This window comes from Amblyomma americanum, chromosome 3 (genome assembly GCF_052857255.1).
Source record: "Amblyomma americanum isolate KBUSLIRL-KWMA chromosome 3, ASM5285725v1, whole genome shotgun sequence".
NCBI classification, from domain to species: domain Eukaryota; kingdom Metazoa; phylum Arthropoda; class Arachnida; order Ixodida; family Ixodidae; genus Amblyomma; species Amblyomma americanum.
In genome coordinates, this window is record NC_135499.1 from 193,105,513 (window position 1) to 193,123,146 (window position 17,634).

Here is a 17,634-nt window from a genome sequence, read left to right on the forward strand (position 1 = left end):
ACATCACATAGCCCCTTTAAATAGAGAACAAGTGAATGGCAGCCAAACCCCATACTCACTCTGGTCGTGAGTACTTTAGCTTGAGAACGTTTACTGCAAGCGGTGTGCGAGTCTTGAGAGTTGTCTTCATTGATGAACATAAATGTTCATCAGTGATTTGTTTATTTATTATCTGCATACTATTATTTTCTCCCTTGCAAGCTTGAAAGGTGACATTCCAGTTCAAAAGCCAAAGAAACAGCACTCTTGTTTGCTAGAAATGTTAAATTATTGCCCTTAGTGCAGTGACATGTATGAAATAACAGTTTATTGCTATTTATGTGTGGGAGTGAAATTCTGCAATAAGACAGTTGGAGAGCTTGATACACATGAATGCTGCATTCAAAGAGGTCAGCGAAATTGATTCAAAGTAAATACAAAGCCAAAAGGACATTCTGAGCTGGCTCTTTTAAAATTCATCATTCATAGGGTAGTTAAATGATTTCACCACCAGATCACCCTCTAGTGTTATGTATAGTATGGCACTGGTATGTTACTACCTATTAACAGGATTTTCTGAGGAATGTGGTTTGAGTGCTGTGCCTTTTCATTTGCCCTACAGAATGAACTTACTTTCTCATAGTAGTTTTGTAGACCTGCTGGTTGGGTTTGTTATTTTCACAGAACTTTCAGTGCTCACTTTCTTGCAGCCCATATATGCTGTGTAAGGCCACAATAGGCATGTCATAAATGTTTGGTTAAGCATCAGGGAGACGCGCACATGAGGAACCAGTGCTGACATAGCATGCTTTAACACTCTGGCATCCTCTTGAAATACTGATAAATGTGGCGTGAGCTGTTATAATTGGTGTGAAAGCTTCGAAACTGTGCCTCATTGGTTGTTTTAATGTGAAGGTACAATTTATTTTTAGTTGCTGTGCTTGTATAAGCTTTACTTTTACTTTGGCAAGTCCACGTGCTAAGCAAACTGTCTGTGGCTTACAGGTATGGTTTCTCAGGTGGTCTTGTCATTCACCAATTTCGCAGTGAAACTTGATGCATCCTCATACTTTTCAATTGACTGATCTGACACAGCCCATCAGATGACGGCACAGCATTTGAGACACCAGAGAAGACTTCGCCTCAGCATTCGGCACCCACCATGCAAACCACAAGTGAGAGCACAGGACACTCACCACTTCCAGCACTCTCATCTGCGACTGGGAAGCAGGGCCCGAGTTTATCTGTAGCTGAGGAGCATTCACCACCTGGTGCATCTGCCTCCAGTTCCTCATGGATGGAGCACATGCGGAGACTCATTGAGGAGCGGGACATGCTACTGAGTTCGGGACTTTACAGGAAGGATGATGTCATTATTGTTAAATTGAACCAGCACATTGCTGACACTGTTAGAAAACACGTGTGAACTTCCAAGGGGGAACGAAGCAGTGGATGTATGGAGAATGGGAGGTCACAAAGGCTCTTTTGATTGCTACCTCTTCCTATTCTCGAGAGGAAAAGGGTACAGGAGGAGGCAGGTGCATGTTCAAATTACATTCAAACCGTATCCAGCAAGGTGTTCACAGGCACACCTTATGCCTTAAAACATGGTCCTGCCAATGTAAGCTAGAAATGACTATTTGCTTCGTTGGTTTGCGGAAATTTATGGACAGGTAAATTAGTAATGCTGGTCAGATTCTGACACGTTTGACTATTATCGCCTGTTCCTGGATAACGTTTGTTGCAGGCTACTGATCAAGCCTTCACTCAGTGCCTTTAAAGAACATGTACTGCCCTTTGATGAAGCCACATAAAAAATACCAATGCAGTGCAGTGGGCACCACTGCTGTGGTGAGTATGACTCGTTAGGCTCATTTTTTCTTGCCACTTGTTATATTGAAATGGTTTATAAAATGGCACTGGAGTGGCACTGCAATATCATGTTTATCGTGAGCATAGCCATGTATTACTATTAATTGCCACAATCATCTCGGCCTAATGTTACTGCACTGCGCTTGGTTGATAATACAGAGACTACTGAAGAGCTTAAATTCTAGCGACATTTTGTGCAACAGCTGACACCATGAAGGCTTGTAAAATGCATAGACACATTTATTGAGGCTGTCATCATTGCACTCTTGCCTTTTGGTGTGAGGCAACGGAAGCGACCACTGTCGCTGCACATGTGATCAAATCAGACACTTTGGATGAGTTTCTCTAGGCCATTGTGAGCCGTGGAGTCTGACAGGCTTTACAGTCACAACTATGTGTTGTTCTCAGTACACATGTTCAGTAGCAATCTTCTAAAATCATTTTGGGCTGCTTGAAATCCGGCCCTACAGCCACATTTCACAAATGCTTGGATTCTTAGTTGAACAGAATTATTTTTGTCAGCCCGAGAGTTCTAGTGGATACTAATTGTGTAAACAGGCTGGTGTACTTTTGGCTCATCTACAGTGTAGATCAACCTCATACCAGTGCCAATGGTGTATAAAGACCACATTTCGTGCTTTATGGGTTTAAGGTAAGCAGCATATATAAATGAATGTTAGTCAAGCTTCATCATCAGTAATTATGCACCTTTAGTACATATTCTCGATAACCTATTGATGAAAATATAAATGCAATAATTCAAGCTTATAACTAACACCAAGCCGTACTTGAAATGTGATATTATGTGACATTTTAGATGCTGTTTACCAAATGAACTGCCTCTTTTGGGTCATGGGTCAATAAGGATGCTTGGAATAAAACGAACTCAAATTTTTGTGTTTCTGTAAACTTATTTCATGTTGTAAATCATTTCAAAAGCTTCTTGTATCTTGTAAAATTTTTAAATGTATTTTCCGCAGTGCAAGATTAGATACTTATAGCAATCAATAAGACTTAAAAATTCCAAAAAAGTATCTACAATCAAGTTAGTTTTGTGCTAAAGGAAAAGGACTTAGTTATTTGATGCAAAAGATATTTATTGTTCTTTTGCTGATAAGTCCAGAACAGTGCCAGAAACATGGTACTGAACACCTCAGAAGGAGCTGTGTTTGTGCATAATGCTCTAGCAGTAATGATTTATCACAGTGCTCAAAACCTACTTTAAGGTACTAATGTTCATCATATACATTGCAATAGAATCACATTTATCACCTTGAGGCATATATTACATGCAAATGGTACATACTATGATCGTTCGTAATACTGTGTATAGCGTACTTAAAAGTTTTTCGGTGTCCAGTGCTGAAAGTTGTATAAAAAAAATGTTGTCCTTGAGTCTTCATTTGATCATGCTGCCTTATTTTACTATGGAGAATTCTTCTTTGCAGCTAGCCCTCATTGAAAAGGGAACTGCAGATAGTTTTGTTTAATATAATGGTGTTATTGATTTGTAAATAATGAGCTGCTTTTCCTTGTGAAGCACTGTTCTTACCCTTGCATGTTTTTATAATACCATAGCTGCTCTTGTCTGAAAGTGGCATCTCCAGTTTTACTGCTGCGTTGTGTACTTGTGACTTAGTGGAGTTTTTATCTGCAGTACATGTGTGTTCAGAAGATTGAAAGTGCACTGCTTGCTGATATCCGGAATGACCAATGCATTTGTCCTAGATGTGAAAACGAAGTGGTGTACACTGCAGGCCCCGTCTGCCATGATGTGCATGGGTTTTCTGGGCAGTCCAAGAAAGATCAAGTTATTCACTTTAGTGTTAGTACTTATTGCAAGGTTTGTATGTGCATCAGTGGAGACTGTTGTTTTGAAAACATAGTGTTGGTCCATGCAGCCTGACTGCGTTCGCTTTCTTCTAAAGTTGAAGTGGACTTTGGTGCCAGTATGTCTGTGGGCTGGAGAGTCGGCGGGGATGTAAATCTCACCTGTAAAGTGAAAGCATAAAAGGAAAAGTTATTGCTGAATGCAATTGTGTTGCGTTAATAAACACTGATTTCAACAAGAGGTCAACTGAATTCACTGCGGTTACCCTGAAGTTATCCATGCCTTGCACCACCCTATACTAGCAGGCTGTTCTCTGCTATCCTTGACTGTGTGTTCCTTTCCTTGTGAATGCTCACTCTTTGAGGACCTGTTCTGCGCACTATATGTTCTGCCATTTTCCCGTCACTGCTATCATTGCCAGTCTCTCTCTTCACCTTAATTTTAGCCAGAATATCACGCACTAATACACAGTACTTTTTGGATAATTCATGCTGCTATTTTCTGCCTCCTAATGTTACGCCCATCAGTGTTCTTCCCATCGCTCTCTAAGCTGCTAATGTTTTCATTTCGAGCATTCTCATGAGCTTCAGCTTCGTAGATGAACACTGCCTGGACATGTAGGTAATACACTTTGTCTTGGGGGCTGTCTGCTGCTGTTCATCACTTGGGGGTACCAGTCAAATAATTTCCTAGCTAGCCTCTAGCCTTCAGCCTCGTAGATTATAAGCACTGGTAAAGTACCACTTATCTGCTGTTTGTCGCTCGTGGTATCTGGCAAATACACTCTAATCCATTCTGATCCTTCACCACATTTCTCTGTCATGGTCTGGTGACCAGTTGGTGGCCTCTATATATTGCAGTAGCTCGTTTCCTGTTGGAGAGTGCTCCCACACTAGACTTACTAGTAAAAGCTCGTTAATTCGGAAATCCGGATAATTCGAACTGCCAGCTCAGTCAGGGCCAACGCTCATGAATGTATAGCATCGTACTCGCTAATTTGCACGCTGCGGGTCCCGCATCGGTTAATTTGAACGGCTCCCGAAGGAGGCCGCATCCAGGTATAACCGGCGTGGCACGGAATGGTCGAAACAGCTCTACTTAAAACGCGAGTTCCATGCTGCAGGGTCACCCATGTACTTCTTATGTGTGCGCAACGGCAGGCATGGCTGCGAATGGACAGCCCAGCAACAGAACAGTCCGACTGCTTAGTTTCGGCTTCACCTTTTTTAGCTTTGTGCCAGTCAGCGACGGCAGCTCAATTTTCCAGCCTCTACCAGCCAACGTAACCCAGTTCATACGCCGATTGCTGCATTGCTGGCATTTTCTTTCCCCATTTTAGTGCGAAAGCGCTGCTTCACTAGCAAAGCTGAAAAACCCTAGGTACATGCAAAGCCTCAACCTTTGACTGAACGCACGCACACCGCATACGGCTGCCGATAGCGGCTGACCATAAGGTCTTGCATGCGGTTGCCTTTGATGTGGCGTTGCTTGAAGTGCTTTCGCTTGTCCTACTTGATTTAACTAAATTAAAACCTTACCATTTTTTTTTCTTGCCGCTTCGGCACCGCTGAGCTGTTTTCTTCGCATTCCGTCCGCATATTTCTGTTCTACCAGTGCACCAAAACTGCGTGCTCGTCACTTGCCGTTCACTGTTTGTGTGGTGAAGCCGTCTCGCACGCAACGGTGCCGCTTGTCGGGGCGATTCGTACGACGTGCTAGCTGTGGAGCTCCACTCCCACCGTGAAGGATGCGGGAGGCCCTTACAATATTGCTGCGAACAATATGCACGCAATAAAGCGTTGATAGAAGCTTGAAAAATAGTCATTTCCATGCTGTTCTCATCTTGGAATCGTGTAGCCATTGCCCAGTATTTCACCAAATAAATTTACCGTCGTGCAAGGAGTTCCTGCCCAAATTTTTTTTCGGGGTCATTCAAAAATTACAACTTTTGGATAATGCGAATATTTTTCCCGATCCCTTGGGGTAAAAATTAACGAACTTTTACCCTATGTTGTATTGATTTACTAGAGCTCTATAGAAATTGGCTGGTGCAGTGTATTGCATAATAAAGGTTTCAAGGATACACTTTCGGATGTGCTAATCTTTGCAGCAGAAAAATACGCCATTATTCTGGACTAAAATGACATTGCTTGGGACATAACTGCAACGCAAAAATCACGAACACAAAAGGAAGAATCACTGCAGATGTCAATGTCTGCAGCAATTGTCCGTATCTGTGGGTATTTCTTCCTTCTGTGTTTGTGATTTTTGCATTGCAGTAATGTCCTAAGAATGTTACCAACTTGCCCAAAAGCTCATTTTACTGAATGAAATTTCATGCCAACTATAGCAACTAATTCCCGTCATGATGGTGCTGTGGCATGTGGCCTACCTCGTGCAATCAGGCAAACCGATTATTAACTTTGATGCTGGATATTCTTGGCCAATGCTTGGCACAAACATATACATTGGTCACTTTCAAACAGAAGTTGTGCTAATCTTAGCAGCAAAAAAATACAGTTTTGACTTCTTTTGACTGTGTAATCATCTTAGTTCAGTGGTAGCTTTGCCATTGGATAACTTGAGCCATGAGCCTGTTTCAGAATTTCGAAGAAATTAACTAGTTGGTGATCATTTTTAACTTTGCGACATCAGTATGTGCCATAAAAAATTCAGTTTGTTAACTCCTGTGTAAAGTTAATCTCACTGAACTATTAATAAAATCACAACCAAGAAATAATCTCACCTTGTGCTAAAAGGAAGCCATCGCCATCTGATTCATTGAATGAGAGGTGTTGCTTTGCTGCTACTATCAGGGATAAACGGCTTTCCTGTGTCAGTGATACTGTGATATTTGGTCTCCTGATGACCATGATATGCCCTGCCCTTAGGTATATTGGTGTTTGGTATTCAGACGCCACAACGTCCTTCCATCTGCTCTCACTTTTCTTTGGAATGTAGGTGAGTCTGAAGAAGTCATAGAACTCTTCGTTCGGGAAGTACACACCCACTGTACTTGTCCCTTGTGTCACAGAGGGTGCGACCATCAGAGCTGGCCCGAAAAAAAACTGATTTGTGATTTTCCATGTAGCCCTGTCACTTGGAAACTCTAAAAACAATGGTCTGAGGAAGGGCTGCCCACTAATGCTGCACAGCTTCAGTTGTGTGTACAGGTAATCGAGCATGCTGAAGTGCAGCTGGATTGCTAGCCTTGCTACTTCTCGCACCTGAATGAGAGAATAAGGGTCGACAAGCACCTGGCCTGCTTGTCTTGTAGTGAACATGAAAGTGCTGAAGGCCATCAGCTGGTACCACCTCGAGCAGAGCTCGTAGCTTGCAGCTCCATGGGAGCCGCAAATTGCGGACCCATACATGGGCACTCCGTAGAGGGACATTTCCAGCATGTGCACCAGTGCATATCGAAGCATGGGCCATGTTGCCTCATAACTTGTCCCATAGTGGCCACCGTACCTCCCGCTCCCATGGTGTGTTGATGCACTCATCAGAAAGCTCGAGCGATTGGAGTAATTCGACTCTAACACATTGGCTATTACATGTGCATTCCTAAGTCCATATGCATTGTGCACTTTGATGTGAAGAACATTACCACTATGCATTGTATCCATGCAAATTGTATTTGTGAAGATTGGCTCTGATTCAATGTTCACGGGTGGAAAATTTACACTGTTGTTTTTGCACTTAAACATAGAAAAACATGGATATGCTTTGACTGCTTCCGATTCACTGATGTCAACAGGAGAATTTTGGTCGAGAACTATGCCAGAGAACTGACTCATCTTCTGCAAGCTAAGGAGATCCTTTTCGGCCCAGATGAAATAATTCTTGCTGAAGACGTCAAGCATGGCATAACTAATATTTGGCGCAGGATCTAGTGGCAAACAGTCAATAATTTTTGTGCTGTTCTTGAGCAATACATCAAGCTCTAGGGCATTGTGGTAAGGGGAGTAAATACTGCTTTTTTTACGTGTTTTTGAAACATGAGGTGGGCGAACAGCAACAAATTTTTGATTTTGCTTTCTTAGAAGAGACCTTGTACGTTTCCACTCGGTGAAATATCCGATGCTCTTTTGCCCCCATGGTACTTTTGACACAAATTCTGAACTAATGCAGTCAGATTCATGAGGAATATTAAGACTTCTGAGCTGCTTTATTATTCTGTATGAGGCATAGTTGTCATGCCTGCATGTATGAAAACCCATTGCCCATAGTGGCGGTAACTTAGGCCTTCCCAAAAATGCTGTCATCTGTCTGATGACATCAGAGGGCAATGGTCCCATAAAAATATGGATATCAAGATGCCGTGCATCCAATACTTGAAAGGTGGCTGCGGGGTATTTAGTGGTGCTAATGTGGATAATGCTTCTTGTTGCCAGAAGGGCACCGTGTGCTAAGCCATCATTTTCAAGGCATACATAAAAGGGATGGACACCAGGCCAATTGAAATCATCAGGTTTGGTTGAGACGCGACTCACAAGTGTCCACTTAGAAGGCATGTCATGGTGAAGAGATGTTGAGGACCTGAGTCCCAGACCATAGAGGTTATGCGATGGCAGTACAACGGTGAGCTCAAGCACATCTTCGGTGATGATAAGAGTACCTAGCTTGGTGTTCAGTACGCTCCGACTGCTATAACTGCGGCGCTTTACATTCAGGTGGAAAACCTGCTTATTTTCATGTTCATCTTCTGTATCTGTGTATTTCACATCATACTCCGGATTCGTGATGTTGTCTTCTGCCTGGTACTTCGGTGCCTTAAAGAGTGGCTCTTCCGCGTCTGTTTTGTCACTGAGCGAGCTCTCAAATATTTGTAGCTGGACATGATGCCTTGACCACTGCGTTCTTCTGAACACAATGTTTTTAGCGATTGAACGTAGCAGTGTATCGTTGACATCTTCATGTAAGTTGAGGCCGAGATTAACCTGACTGGTGCTATTACTGTCTTGGATTTTGTACTGGAAACATGTCGGGAATCTGTGGTAGCAATATCCCTTGTTCTCTTCTGTCCAACAGCAGCCAGCAGCTTTGCAGACCTCTTCGGTGATGTCTTTAGCATTGATCACACTTTCACAGTTCACCCTGTAAGAAGAATTCTTAAATGCAACTAAAATGCCAACCTGCATTTACATCAAGCTACGCATTGCTTTAAATTATTGATTACAATGCAAAGGAGTGAAAAATTATTGGCTTTTGTAACACTAGCTGCATTTTACTACCAATCTCAAATTATCCGATTCTCATTTCCTGCCAAGTTTATCTTGCTCGCATTGTGGAAGCTTATACCTGCATGTTAACACAAAATGCATCTTGGTAGACCCCTCTATACCCTAGGTGTTTGTGTGCGAGTATATAGTCTTGGACAACACCCAACCTGAAATAACGTAGTGAAATCTAACAACCACAGGTGGCACCATGCAGCCGCAAGAACATGAACCAATAATGATATAAACTGACACAAGAGAGCAGGCAAGTGTCTTGTTTGCCTCATTTTTTGGTTTGTGTTCTCATGGCTGCGAGAAGTCACTGATGATTTTTGATCATCACTGTTATTTCAAGTTGGTATGTCCATGACTGTACAACTGTGCTAGTAGAGAAAAGCAGGTACAACTGCATAGTATGTAAAAAGGAGCCAAAGGATATGTGACAAGAGTTGTGCAGCATACTAAGCAGCACTCCTTGCCATGATTTAAGTCTCAAACAAGCAAGTCTGCAGTGCTGCTAAGGTGGTGACAAACTTAGTATGGGAAAAAGCATTCGCTAAAGCTGTGAAAAAAAAAAAAAAGTGCCTGAAAGCAGCGAGACAGTCTTGTACTGCTTCAATTTGAGTGAAACAGAAATGCACACTGCATATTGGCTACTTCGGTAGGCACTTTCGGTATCTTTTCTACTTGCGACTGCAAACAAATGCAAGATATGGACTGTAATGAGCTGAAAAGTACTGCTCCAAACATCTTTGAGCACATTTTACACACGCACAACAGTTTAGGGCTGAATTGCAATTCTGTAACTACATAGCAGCCATGAACGTGACAGCCGCAGGTTATCAGCAATTACCTGAGCTCGATATCCAAGTTGCATGGATCCTTAAGGCCAGCCCAACGAGGGAGTATGTATACTTCCAGCAAAAGTGGCAGTGCAAGTGCACACAACACGCACAGAATGTGTATACTTCCAGCAAAAGTGGCAGTGCAAGTGCACACAACACGCACAGAATGAGAACACCAGCTATAGAGCCAGTTGTCTTGTAGAGTTCCCTGTGCACTAACTTTCGTTCCCAGTACTTGATGGAGGCTGCTGAACTCAGACTTCCTGCCATCGCATTCACTTATTTCTTGTCTGCATGTCTGCACAACACGAACTGCTGGAAAGTTTGTGACTGCATTTGCAGTTCATTCCGATAGCGATCTGCAAACTTAGCCAGGGTAGATAATAGCCCCCTAGCTGCACATTCTGGTACACAGAGACAGAGCAATAAAAGACTTGTTCAGATAACACCCCCAAGGACTCTAAAGGCCTTGCAGAGAGCATAGTAGCGGCCTCTCAACCTCTCTTAAAATGTGCTGTCTCTATTACAGTGCACCGTACCAGTCTTAAATCCAGTATTCCGTAGAAGGGAATTCAATCGATAAATTGAATATGCATTTTTAAACGGCCATGCATCAAAATGGATGTCACTCTTTTCTGCAGTGTATTATCTAGGTGAAGCTAAACCTGCAGGCATAGTTAAATCTGGAATCCTACAGGTCACGTTACCAGCACACATCTTTGCACATGCACCTACAAAACTGGCATCTGCCAAATTCAGATGTCCTGTACCATACATGCTGAATTAAGTGAGCATGAAATTCTGTGTGCCTAATAAGTGCAAGAATATGCTTCTTTGAGTGAACTGGCTTGTTTCCCTGCACTTCCGCCTCACTCTTGGCAAGGAGTGCGTTTTAGCTAGCCCATCGAATGTTGTAGGGCAAAAAACTCTACAGCAATGTCACAGACAATTTTCGTAATCAATAAAATAATTTTATTCACTCGTTCACACAGCACAGTAGCCTGCAGAAGTAACAAAAGGATGGAGAGGAGACATGTGGGAAAGAAATATGTTTAATATGTTATGTTGCAGGGTGCAGCAAAAAGTGACATGTAGGAACACGAAAGAGGTAATGGGCCAAGAAAAAAAAAGACGAGCAACACGAAACCTCTGACAACCTGATAGCAAAAGATACAGCTAATGCCCACTGACAACAAAAGGTCTAGAGTGTGGTGGCATCCTGCAACAGAGTGGGAAAAAAAAGAAGGAAGGGGGGGGGGGGGGGGGGGGGGGGGATGCAGCTTTCCAGATTGAAGGGTGCTTTCTCTCACTTCCCATCTGACCACAAGCTGCAGCAGACCTCATTTCATCATCCGCGTTGGATTTGTACAGTATTTACAATGATGGGGACAAAGGCGGCAGCCGCTGCATAGCACCAGGACACCAGACTTGACACCATCGATGATCACATGTCATTCTTGATCTGCTCTGCTTGGGTCGGAGCACTTGAATCTTGCAGTGGCCGCCTAAACAGCAGGATATGGGGCTCTGCAAAATGGAGGAAGGAATGCCGTGCCACTATGCTACATAAAGGATCCATGCTTTTGGGGTACATTAAATATCTTTTACAGCTTGCATAGACAAACTCTTCCAGATCTAAAACAGTGAAGAGACGCAGCAGCGCGCCAAGCAGAAAGGTTCAATGTAGGTTCACCTCTCGTAGTGAATTCCGCTGCAGGAGGAAAAGCAGCAGCTGAAACTGGTTATGTCAGTTCATGGCTGTTTGTTAGCAAAGGAACCCCACTTACTTGTACTGTGAGAAGAAAAATCAAACCTAGCAAGTTCGCAACTATGTTTCCATGTACTAGATGCAATGCACTTGGCATTATACAGTTTGTTTGTGCAGAAGTTTATGAACACACGGCTGCAGACAGCACACAGAAAATGTGCTGTGATTTTGGTCTAATAGTACGCCCCAAGTTCAGGAATGCTCTGCACAGTCCCGCCTTCTGCCCAACATTCAAGAGTAAGTTTCATCACGGTCAGGCACATTCAGGATGACTTCATTTTGCAAGTGTATATAAAAAGAGAAACTGCCCTCGAGCTATGATGACCTGTGATGAGTAAACCATGAGCAAGGTATTCCAAGAAACACAGTTGCTTCTGCCACCAATTATGTCAATGCCTTAATCTGATTGCATTCTTCATTTCTGGTGGGTACATGACCCGCCACTTATTCTTCAATTAAAGCAGTGTTTCTTGACTTTTTCTGCTGCTGTGTTCAAGTAAATTCAAGCTACTAATTTGATAGCCTAATAGCCCTTTTGTTCAATTATTCTATAAATACTGTCTATTCTCCTGCAGCACCACTTATTTGTGTTGTTCTGCCAATGTAGCCACCGCGGTGGCTGAGTGGTTATGGAGCTCGGCTGCTGGCCTGAAAAACGTGGGTTCAATCCTGGCCGCGGCGGTCAAATTTCGATGGAGGCGAAATTCTAGAGGCCCGTGTGCTGTGCGATGTCAGAGCACGTTAAAGAACCCCAGGTGGTCAAAATTTCCAGAGCCCTTTACTACGGCATCTCTCATAGTCTGAGTCGCTTTGGGACGTTAAACCCCGATAAACCAAACCAATGCCAATGTGTCAACATAGTCTCACGTTATTAAATTTAAACAGATCTCTTGGCATACCTCCCACAACTTATGGAATGTTTATGCCACGTAAAGCATGTGATGGCATCCACTTATACATTTCTTGCTGCATAAGCAATATCGTCCAGTGTTGCATGGAGCTTGCACTCATCAGAAGTCAGGGGCGGATTTATGTGTCACTCCTGGAGGGGTGAACCCATCTGAACCATGCATCTTCTTTACCTTTTTTTGTTGTTGGCAAAATCGAGTTCAGCATGGCCTTTCCAGGTAAAATTGCTTGAAATCTGCTAACGGCGTGTGGCAACGATGGAAATTTTCCCAGTGTTTTCTTTCCACAGACTCTGTGACCTCTACCTTTTACCAAGCTGCACCAGTATTGAGCAAGCTTGTGGTCACACGTTACATTCCAAGCAGTAATATAAAAATGTGCCTGTTCACGATGCCATCAAAACAAAATGCATGAAACAAAAAGTGCATGGGAATAAATTTTCAAAGGTCAGTAAAACCATTACAAAATGTATTGGTGTCTAGGCATATACTGTTGAGCCCACTTACAATGAACCTGATGGTCACGCGGATTTCATTCGTCATATCAAGGTGTGTACTTTCCAGCGTTTTTTTATTACGAACAAAATCAGCAGATGATTTCCGCCGTTCATTTCGTTTTGCGAAACAGGTGTTTTTCAGTGAGTCCTGTCTTCTGTGAGGCTGATTTCCCCATTAAATTGGATTAAATGTCCCGGCTCCCACTTATACTTTTTCAACAGCTCAGAGAGTAGTAGGAGTCAACCAAAGCGAGGAGCGCCTTTCAGCTAGTCGTGGTGGTGGCTTGGCGCTCTGCCATCGGCAGAGTTATACATAGTAACACGCAGAACGATCTGCAAAAGCAGTGTCCATGCGTATTTTTATTTCCATGTGCCTAATTTGCAGCTATGTTGTCTGCGACTGGAACTATTTGTTCACGTAAAACTAAAAAAGAAAGTAAAAGCGAAGGCGCCACGCGACTGGCTGAAAGGCATTCCATTCCACGCATTGGTTGACTTCTCCGGGAGCTGGGACGTTAGCCAGATTTAATAGGGATATCAGTCGCACAGGAAAACAAAGAATGCTTGAAGCATGTAGATAGAGCTCCTGCGGTAAAAAGACAAGCTCGGAATCTTCTTTAGTACACATTTAACCACGCCACTATGCATTGAATTTCAGTGCTACCAGGGTCGCTGAGGATTTGTTGCAGTAGCTAGTTTGTTGTTTACACACTTTACTTTCATTTCTTGCATAGCTTGAATTTTTCCCGCAAGGCTGCAATTGTTTAAATGTCCTTGTAGTTGAGGTTCCGGCGCTATGCACTCATGGCATGGCATCAGCCGATGAGACACCGCGCGCGGAGAAATCTTACTTCGCGTGATTCAGCTGCATCTGCAGCAGATTTTTTAGGGTGCTTGAAGCAGCAGCGATTTCAACGATGAAGTTGAATTGTAAGAATTTGATTGTGATGAAGAAACTGTGGAACCTCAGCACGAAACGTGGGCACCTGTCCGCCCATAGGCTTAGTTCTCCCACTGCACTGATGTCATGAATGATATGACTAGTTTCTGTAGTGTCTCGACATCATATCAGCTTCTTCTGGACCAGTTTCTTGTAAAATCAGTTTCTTGTAAAGCATTGTAGACCATTTTGAATCAATTTACAGTCAGACCTCCTTACAACAAACACAGATATTATGAATTATTGGCTATATCAAACATGATGGCAAGCCGATGAAATCAGAATGACATGACATCGTGAGGGAATGAATTAATGGAGGACGGCCTGGCGCGAGCGCTCCCGCCCACGTCACTACATAGTTCGTCGTCTTGTAGTCAGGGACAATATATTCCACAAACACATAAATTTCTTACTATATATATATATATATATATATCGAACGCGGTTTCCCTAAAACTGATAAATCAAACTTCCGAGCGCCAAGCTGTGCCCACTCGGATGGCAGCAGGTGGGAGGCTTCGTCTCGGTACACGGATGACTAGTGGTGGTGTGGAAATCGTTAGCACCACGGTTCACGCTTTATCTCCCTTTCATCAAAAGCATCACAAAAGATATAGCAGTGAGAGCAGCTGTTAGGCAGGTGGTCAGAACCAGTTTGCACATCTCACACCCACAGATAGCGCCTCAGAACAAGAGACATGGTCAGTTATTGCTTTCCAGCAGCCATCCTCTGCTCACATTGACTGTTAGAAAGCAGAGGTGGTGATAATGGCTATAGCTTTCGTCCTAGTGCCCGAGTTTTTACACGACACCACTGTAAAGCGAGGAAGCCAACCTAGCTGACATTTGCTTCTTTTTGTGGCCTCTGCAATTGCCGCAAGTGGCTTCGGGATGCTGCTATAACTATGGAAAAGGTCTCTCCCAGTTGCTGTTCTTTCGCCGATTAAATTTTGCTCCTCGAATGCGAGTTTCAGGAAAAATTTTATAATTAAAATTTTGGCTGTATCAAGCCATTTTAGTTTTTTTAACTATTCACTATAAGGAGGTACCACTGTATTACCTTTTGTAATTTTCATGCCAGTAGATCAACACAAATGGTATGGCGGATATATTTGTTGTTTCTGCAATTTTTTGTTTCTTTAAAAATATTTTTAGCTCGGACTGATGAAACACAATTTGAAAACATCCTTTTTTCATATAGTGCCAGAAAAAAATTTCTAGCTCTAAATGTTTTGGAGTTATAGATTCAAACTTTTGATGCCTAGATAATAAATAAATTAGAAGCAATTTCTACGTTCCAGTGTTTTTAATATTTCTCTCCAAGATATATTATTGTCTTCTCAATACAATTTTTTCTAAATTTTTAACTCTTTTTGTGAGTTTGAAGATCTTTTTTTGCAATATTCACACAAAGTATTTGTGTTGAAATAACTGCTTTCACAAAGCACATTGTATTGCCATCATTTTCATGCAAATTTTGCTTCTTTTGATCTCACATATTTTGCAGGAAAAAATTATGTTTCTGACCAAAAACAATTACTTTTTCCGTGGCAGCAAAAGAGCTAAGCACTTCCTCTAATCCAGCATTACCGAGAACAATATGCAGCACATACACCAATTAGTAATGCTATAGATTTATAGAGCATAATTATGATAATGGGAGCGAGCTCATGAGGATCAGCTAAACCAGCACCAAAGAAGGGTTGGCTAGTAGCCATTCTAAATCTGTTAAAAATCTTTTGCCTCCATCTAAATGTAGCCACAGTGGCCAGGGTTCGGCTGCTGAGCCACCGCGGCAGATCCTACACTTGTGATACTCAGCAAGTGCTGCCAGGGGTGAGCGGCCGTCTAGCTCTCTTGCTAACACTGCCAGAACTGCTGCTCATCTTGGACAGTAAAAGCAATGCTGACACAGTAAAAAAAGCATGCTTTAATACTGTGCGACAGGCTGCGCCATCAGTAAAGCTTAGTGCCCCTGCAAGCAGCTGCTAGTTTGCCAGCAAAACAAACAAAGGCCTCATTTTGTAAGCGTACTGTACCCATGTCGATGACAAAATGTGAACCCTTTGTTATCTAACATTAGGAAAGGGGCTGTTCTGGTATCCGCACATACTTCCTATAGCAAAATTTACGGTCATGCAATGTACAGTCCTGAACAAAAGTTTTATTGAGGACTACACCCGCAAGCAGGATAAGGATAATGTCCCAGCAGCAAAATTGTTGCAATTATGAACCTAGACCAGCAAATGCTGAAACAGGCTGCGAGAAAAATTTATTATGTCATAGCACTAGGCTTTAAGGTTCTTCAGTGTGCCAGAGTTACCAAGACAAGTTGTTCCATCAGCTGGTGCGACAGATACTATGTGACAGCTAGCACTGCATTTAATTTTGTACTGCTGAAAAATTTACATATCTAGCTGTACACACCTTAACATATTTAAAATTTAGGTAATACATATTTCCCACATGTTGTACACATTGCATTTCCAACGGTGACATTGTGGCTTCAGGTTCCCTTTCTTAGTGTGCACCTACTACAGAAGGAAATTGATGAAACATGTTTCCAATGCTGAACATCACTGCAGGGTGGAATAAGCAGACATCGTTTCAAGAGGAACTAACCTACCTAGGTAGTTTGTTTTCTTGTTCAGAGCTTTTCACAACTCCTTATCCACTGTGCTCAATTTTATTCACAATGCTGCAGAAACTTGTGTGCCGTCTCTACACAAGCCTGCTCACGGCTGTACAGATTTTTCATTTTTGCAGTTTCTTAGGGCTCTAAAAATTGGCAGGAAAACGTGACTTGCGTCCGGTTCGACACTTTTTGAAGAACAGCTCCTGGCAGCACCGAAAATAACTCATCATGCTCTACTGCACGCACAGCTGCGCTCCACAGAGAAACAGCTATGAGCAGTGTCCATCCAGGATATTCGCCATCAAAGGCAAGAACAGCCGACGTCATGCAGATTAGCCTGTTCACTACCTACAAAATTTCGTACATTAAGTATTCCTCGAGTGATCCGTTCATCGCAGCCATGACTTAATGACCCATACGTGGACATGATCAAAAATGGTGAATATCCAACCTGTGTAAGATCTAATCTGAAATGACCCATGAGTCATTGTGGAACACCCCGTCACAACTCACCAGGCTCGTGGATCATGTAATGCACCCATCCCTGACTCTGCTGCACTCCGATTCCCCTCCATTCGGTTTCGGACATCAGATGGGTCTTGGGGACAAGCTTGGCGATTTCTTTTGGCAAGACGACGTGCCTGCAACGGAAATCAATCGCTACAGAGACATGGCACATACCACGAGCCCAACACCGTCTCTAGCCACGTCGGTGACCTTTTGCTACTCACAAGGAAAAAAAATGAACAAAAAAATTGATTTTATGCTTAACACAGACAAACACAGACAAGGTAAGCACTAACGTGAGTCGAAAAATTGAAACGTGCGAGCGCGAAAACGGACGCCATGTCAGTACCGTGCCACTGGCATTCGAAAGCAGTGAAATGGATTTCCTCACCTGTACTCGAACTTATCATCATAATACTTGTCGGAGTAGTAGATGTTCTTGTGTGACATCGTGAGGAGCAATGATGTAACGCCAAAAACGCTCAAAACCAAAGCACGGTAACAAGAACGACAACTGAGCGCGGACAGCTGCAGCGAGCGAACAGAGCTTTTGAATATCCCTCAGCCGCTTCGATTGGCCCGCGAGGCCCTCGTGACCTCGCGCGTTATAACATGTGTGACGTCACACTTTCT

The 17,634-nt window shown here is 42.9% G+C and overlaps 3 protein-coding genes across 6 annotated transcripts in view; 1 reads left to right on the forward strand and 2 right to left on the reverse strand.

Annotated features, from left to right (window-relative positions):
• The window catches only part of LOC144125740 (centrosomal protein of 120 kDa-like), a 41,824-nt gene extending 37,898 nt beyond the window's left edge, over positions 1 to 3,926 (forward strand). For 3 of the 4 annotated variants that reach the window (XM_077659402.1, XM_077659404.1, XM_077659403.1), the window contains exon 20: positions 1,075 to 3,922. In XM_077659402.1, the coding sequence (XP_077515528.1) occupies positions 1,075 to 1,405 (331 nt within the window). In that variant the 3' untranslated portion in view covers positions 1,406 to 3,922. Of the gene's footprint in view, positions 1 to 1,074 lie in introns of all 4 variants that reach the window. The other variant, XM_077659405.1, reaches the window with a different exon arrangement.
• On the reverse strand, positions 3,685 to 10,016 carry LOC144124325 (sucrase-isomaltase, intestinal-like). The gene is made up of 4 exons (XM_077656959.1): positions 9,910 to 10,016; positions 9,755 to 9,868; positions 8,176 to 8,779; positions 3,685 to 3,843 (listed from the first exon to the last, which is right to left on the reverse strand). The coding sequence occupies exons 1-4, from the start codon at positions 10,014 to 10,016 to the stop codon at positions 3,685 to 3,687; spliced, it is 984 nt and encodes a 327-aa protein (XP_077513085.1).
• Positions 10,017 to 10,695: 679 nt separating this feature from the next.
• Positions 10,696 to 17,575, reverse strand: Cks30A (Cyclin-dependent kinase subunit 30A). Its single transcript, XM_077659416.1, has 3 exons — positions 17,393 to 17,575; positions 17,008 to 17,135; positions 10,696 to 11,273 (listed from the first exon to the last, which is right to left on the reverse strand). The coding sequence occupies exons 1-3, from the start codon at positions 17,449 to 17,451 to the stop codon at positions 11,191 to 11,193; spliced, it is 270 nt and encodes an 89-aa protein (XP_077515542.1). The 5' UTR covers positions 17,452 to 17,575; the 3' UTR covers positions 10,696 to 11,190.
• Between the last annotated feature and the right edge of the window lie 59 nt (positions 17,576 to 17,634).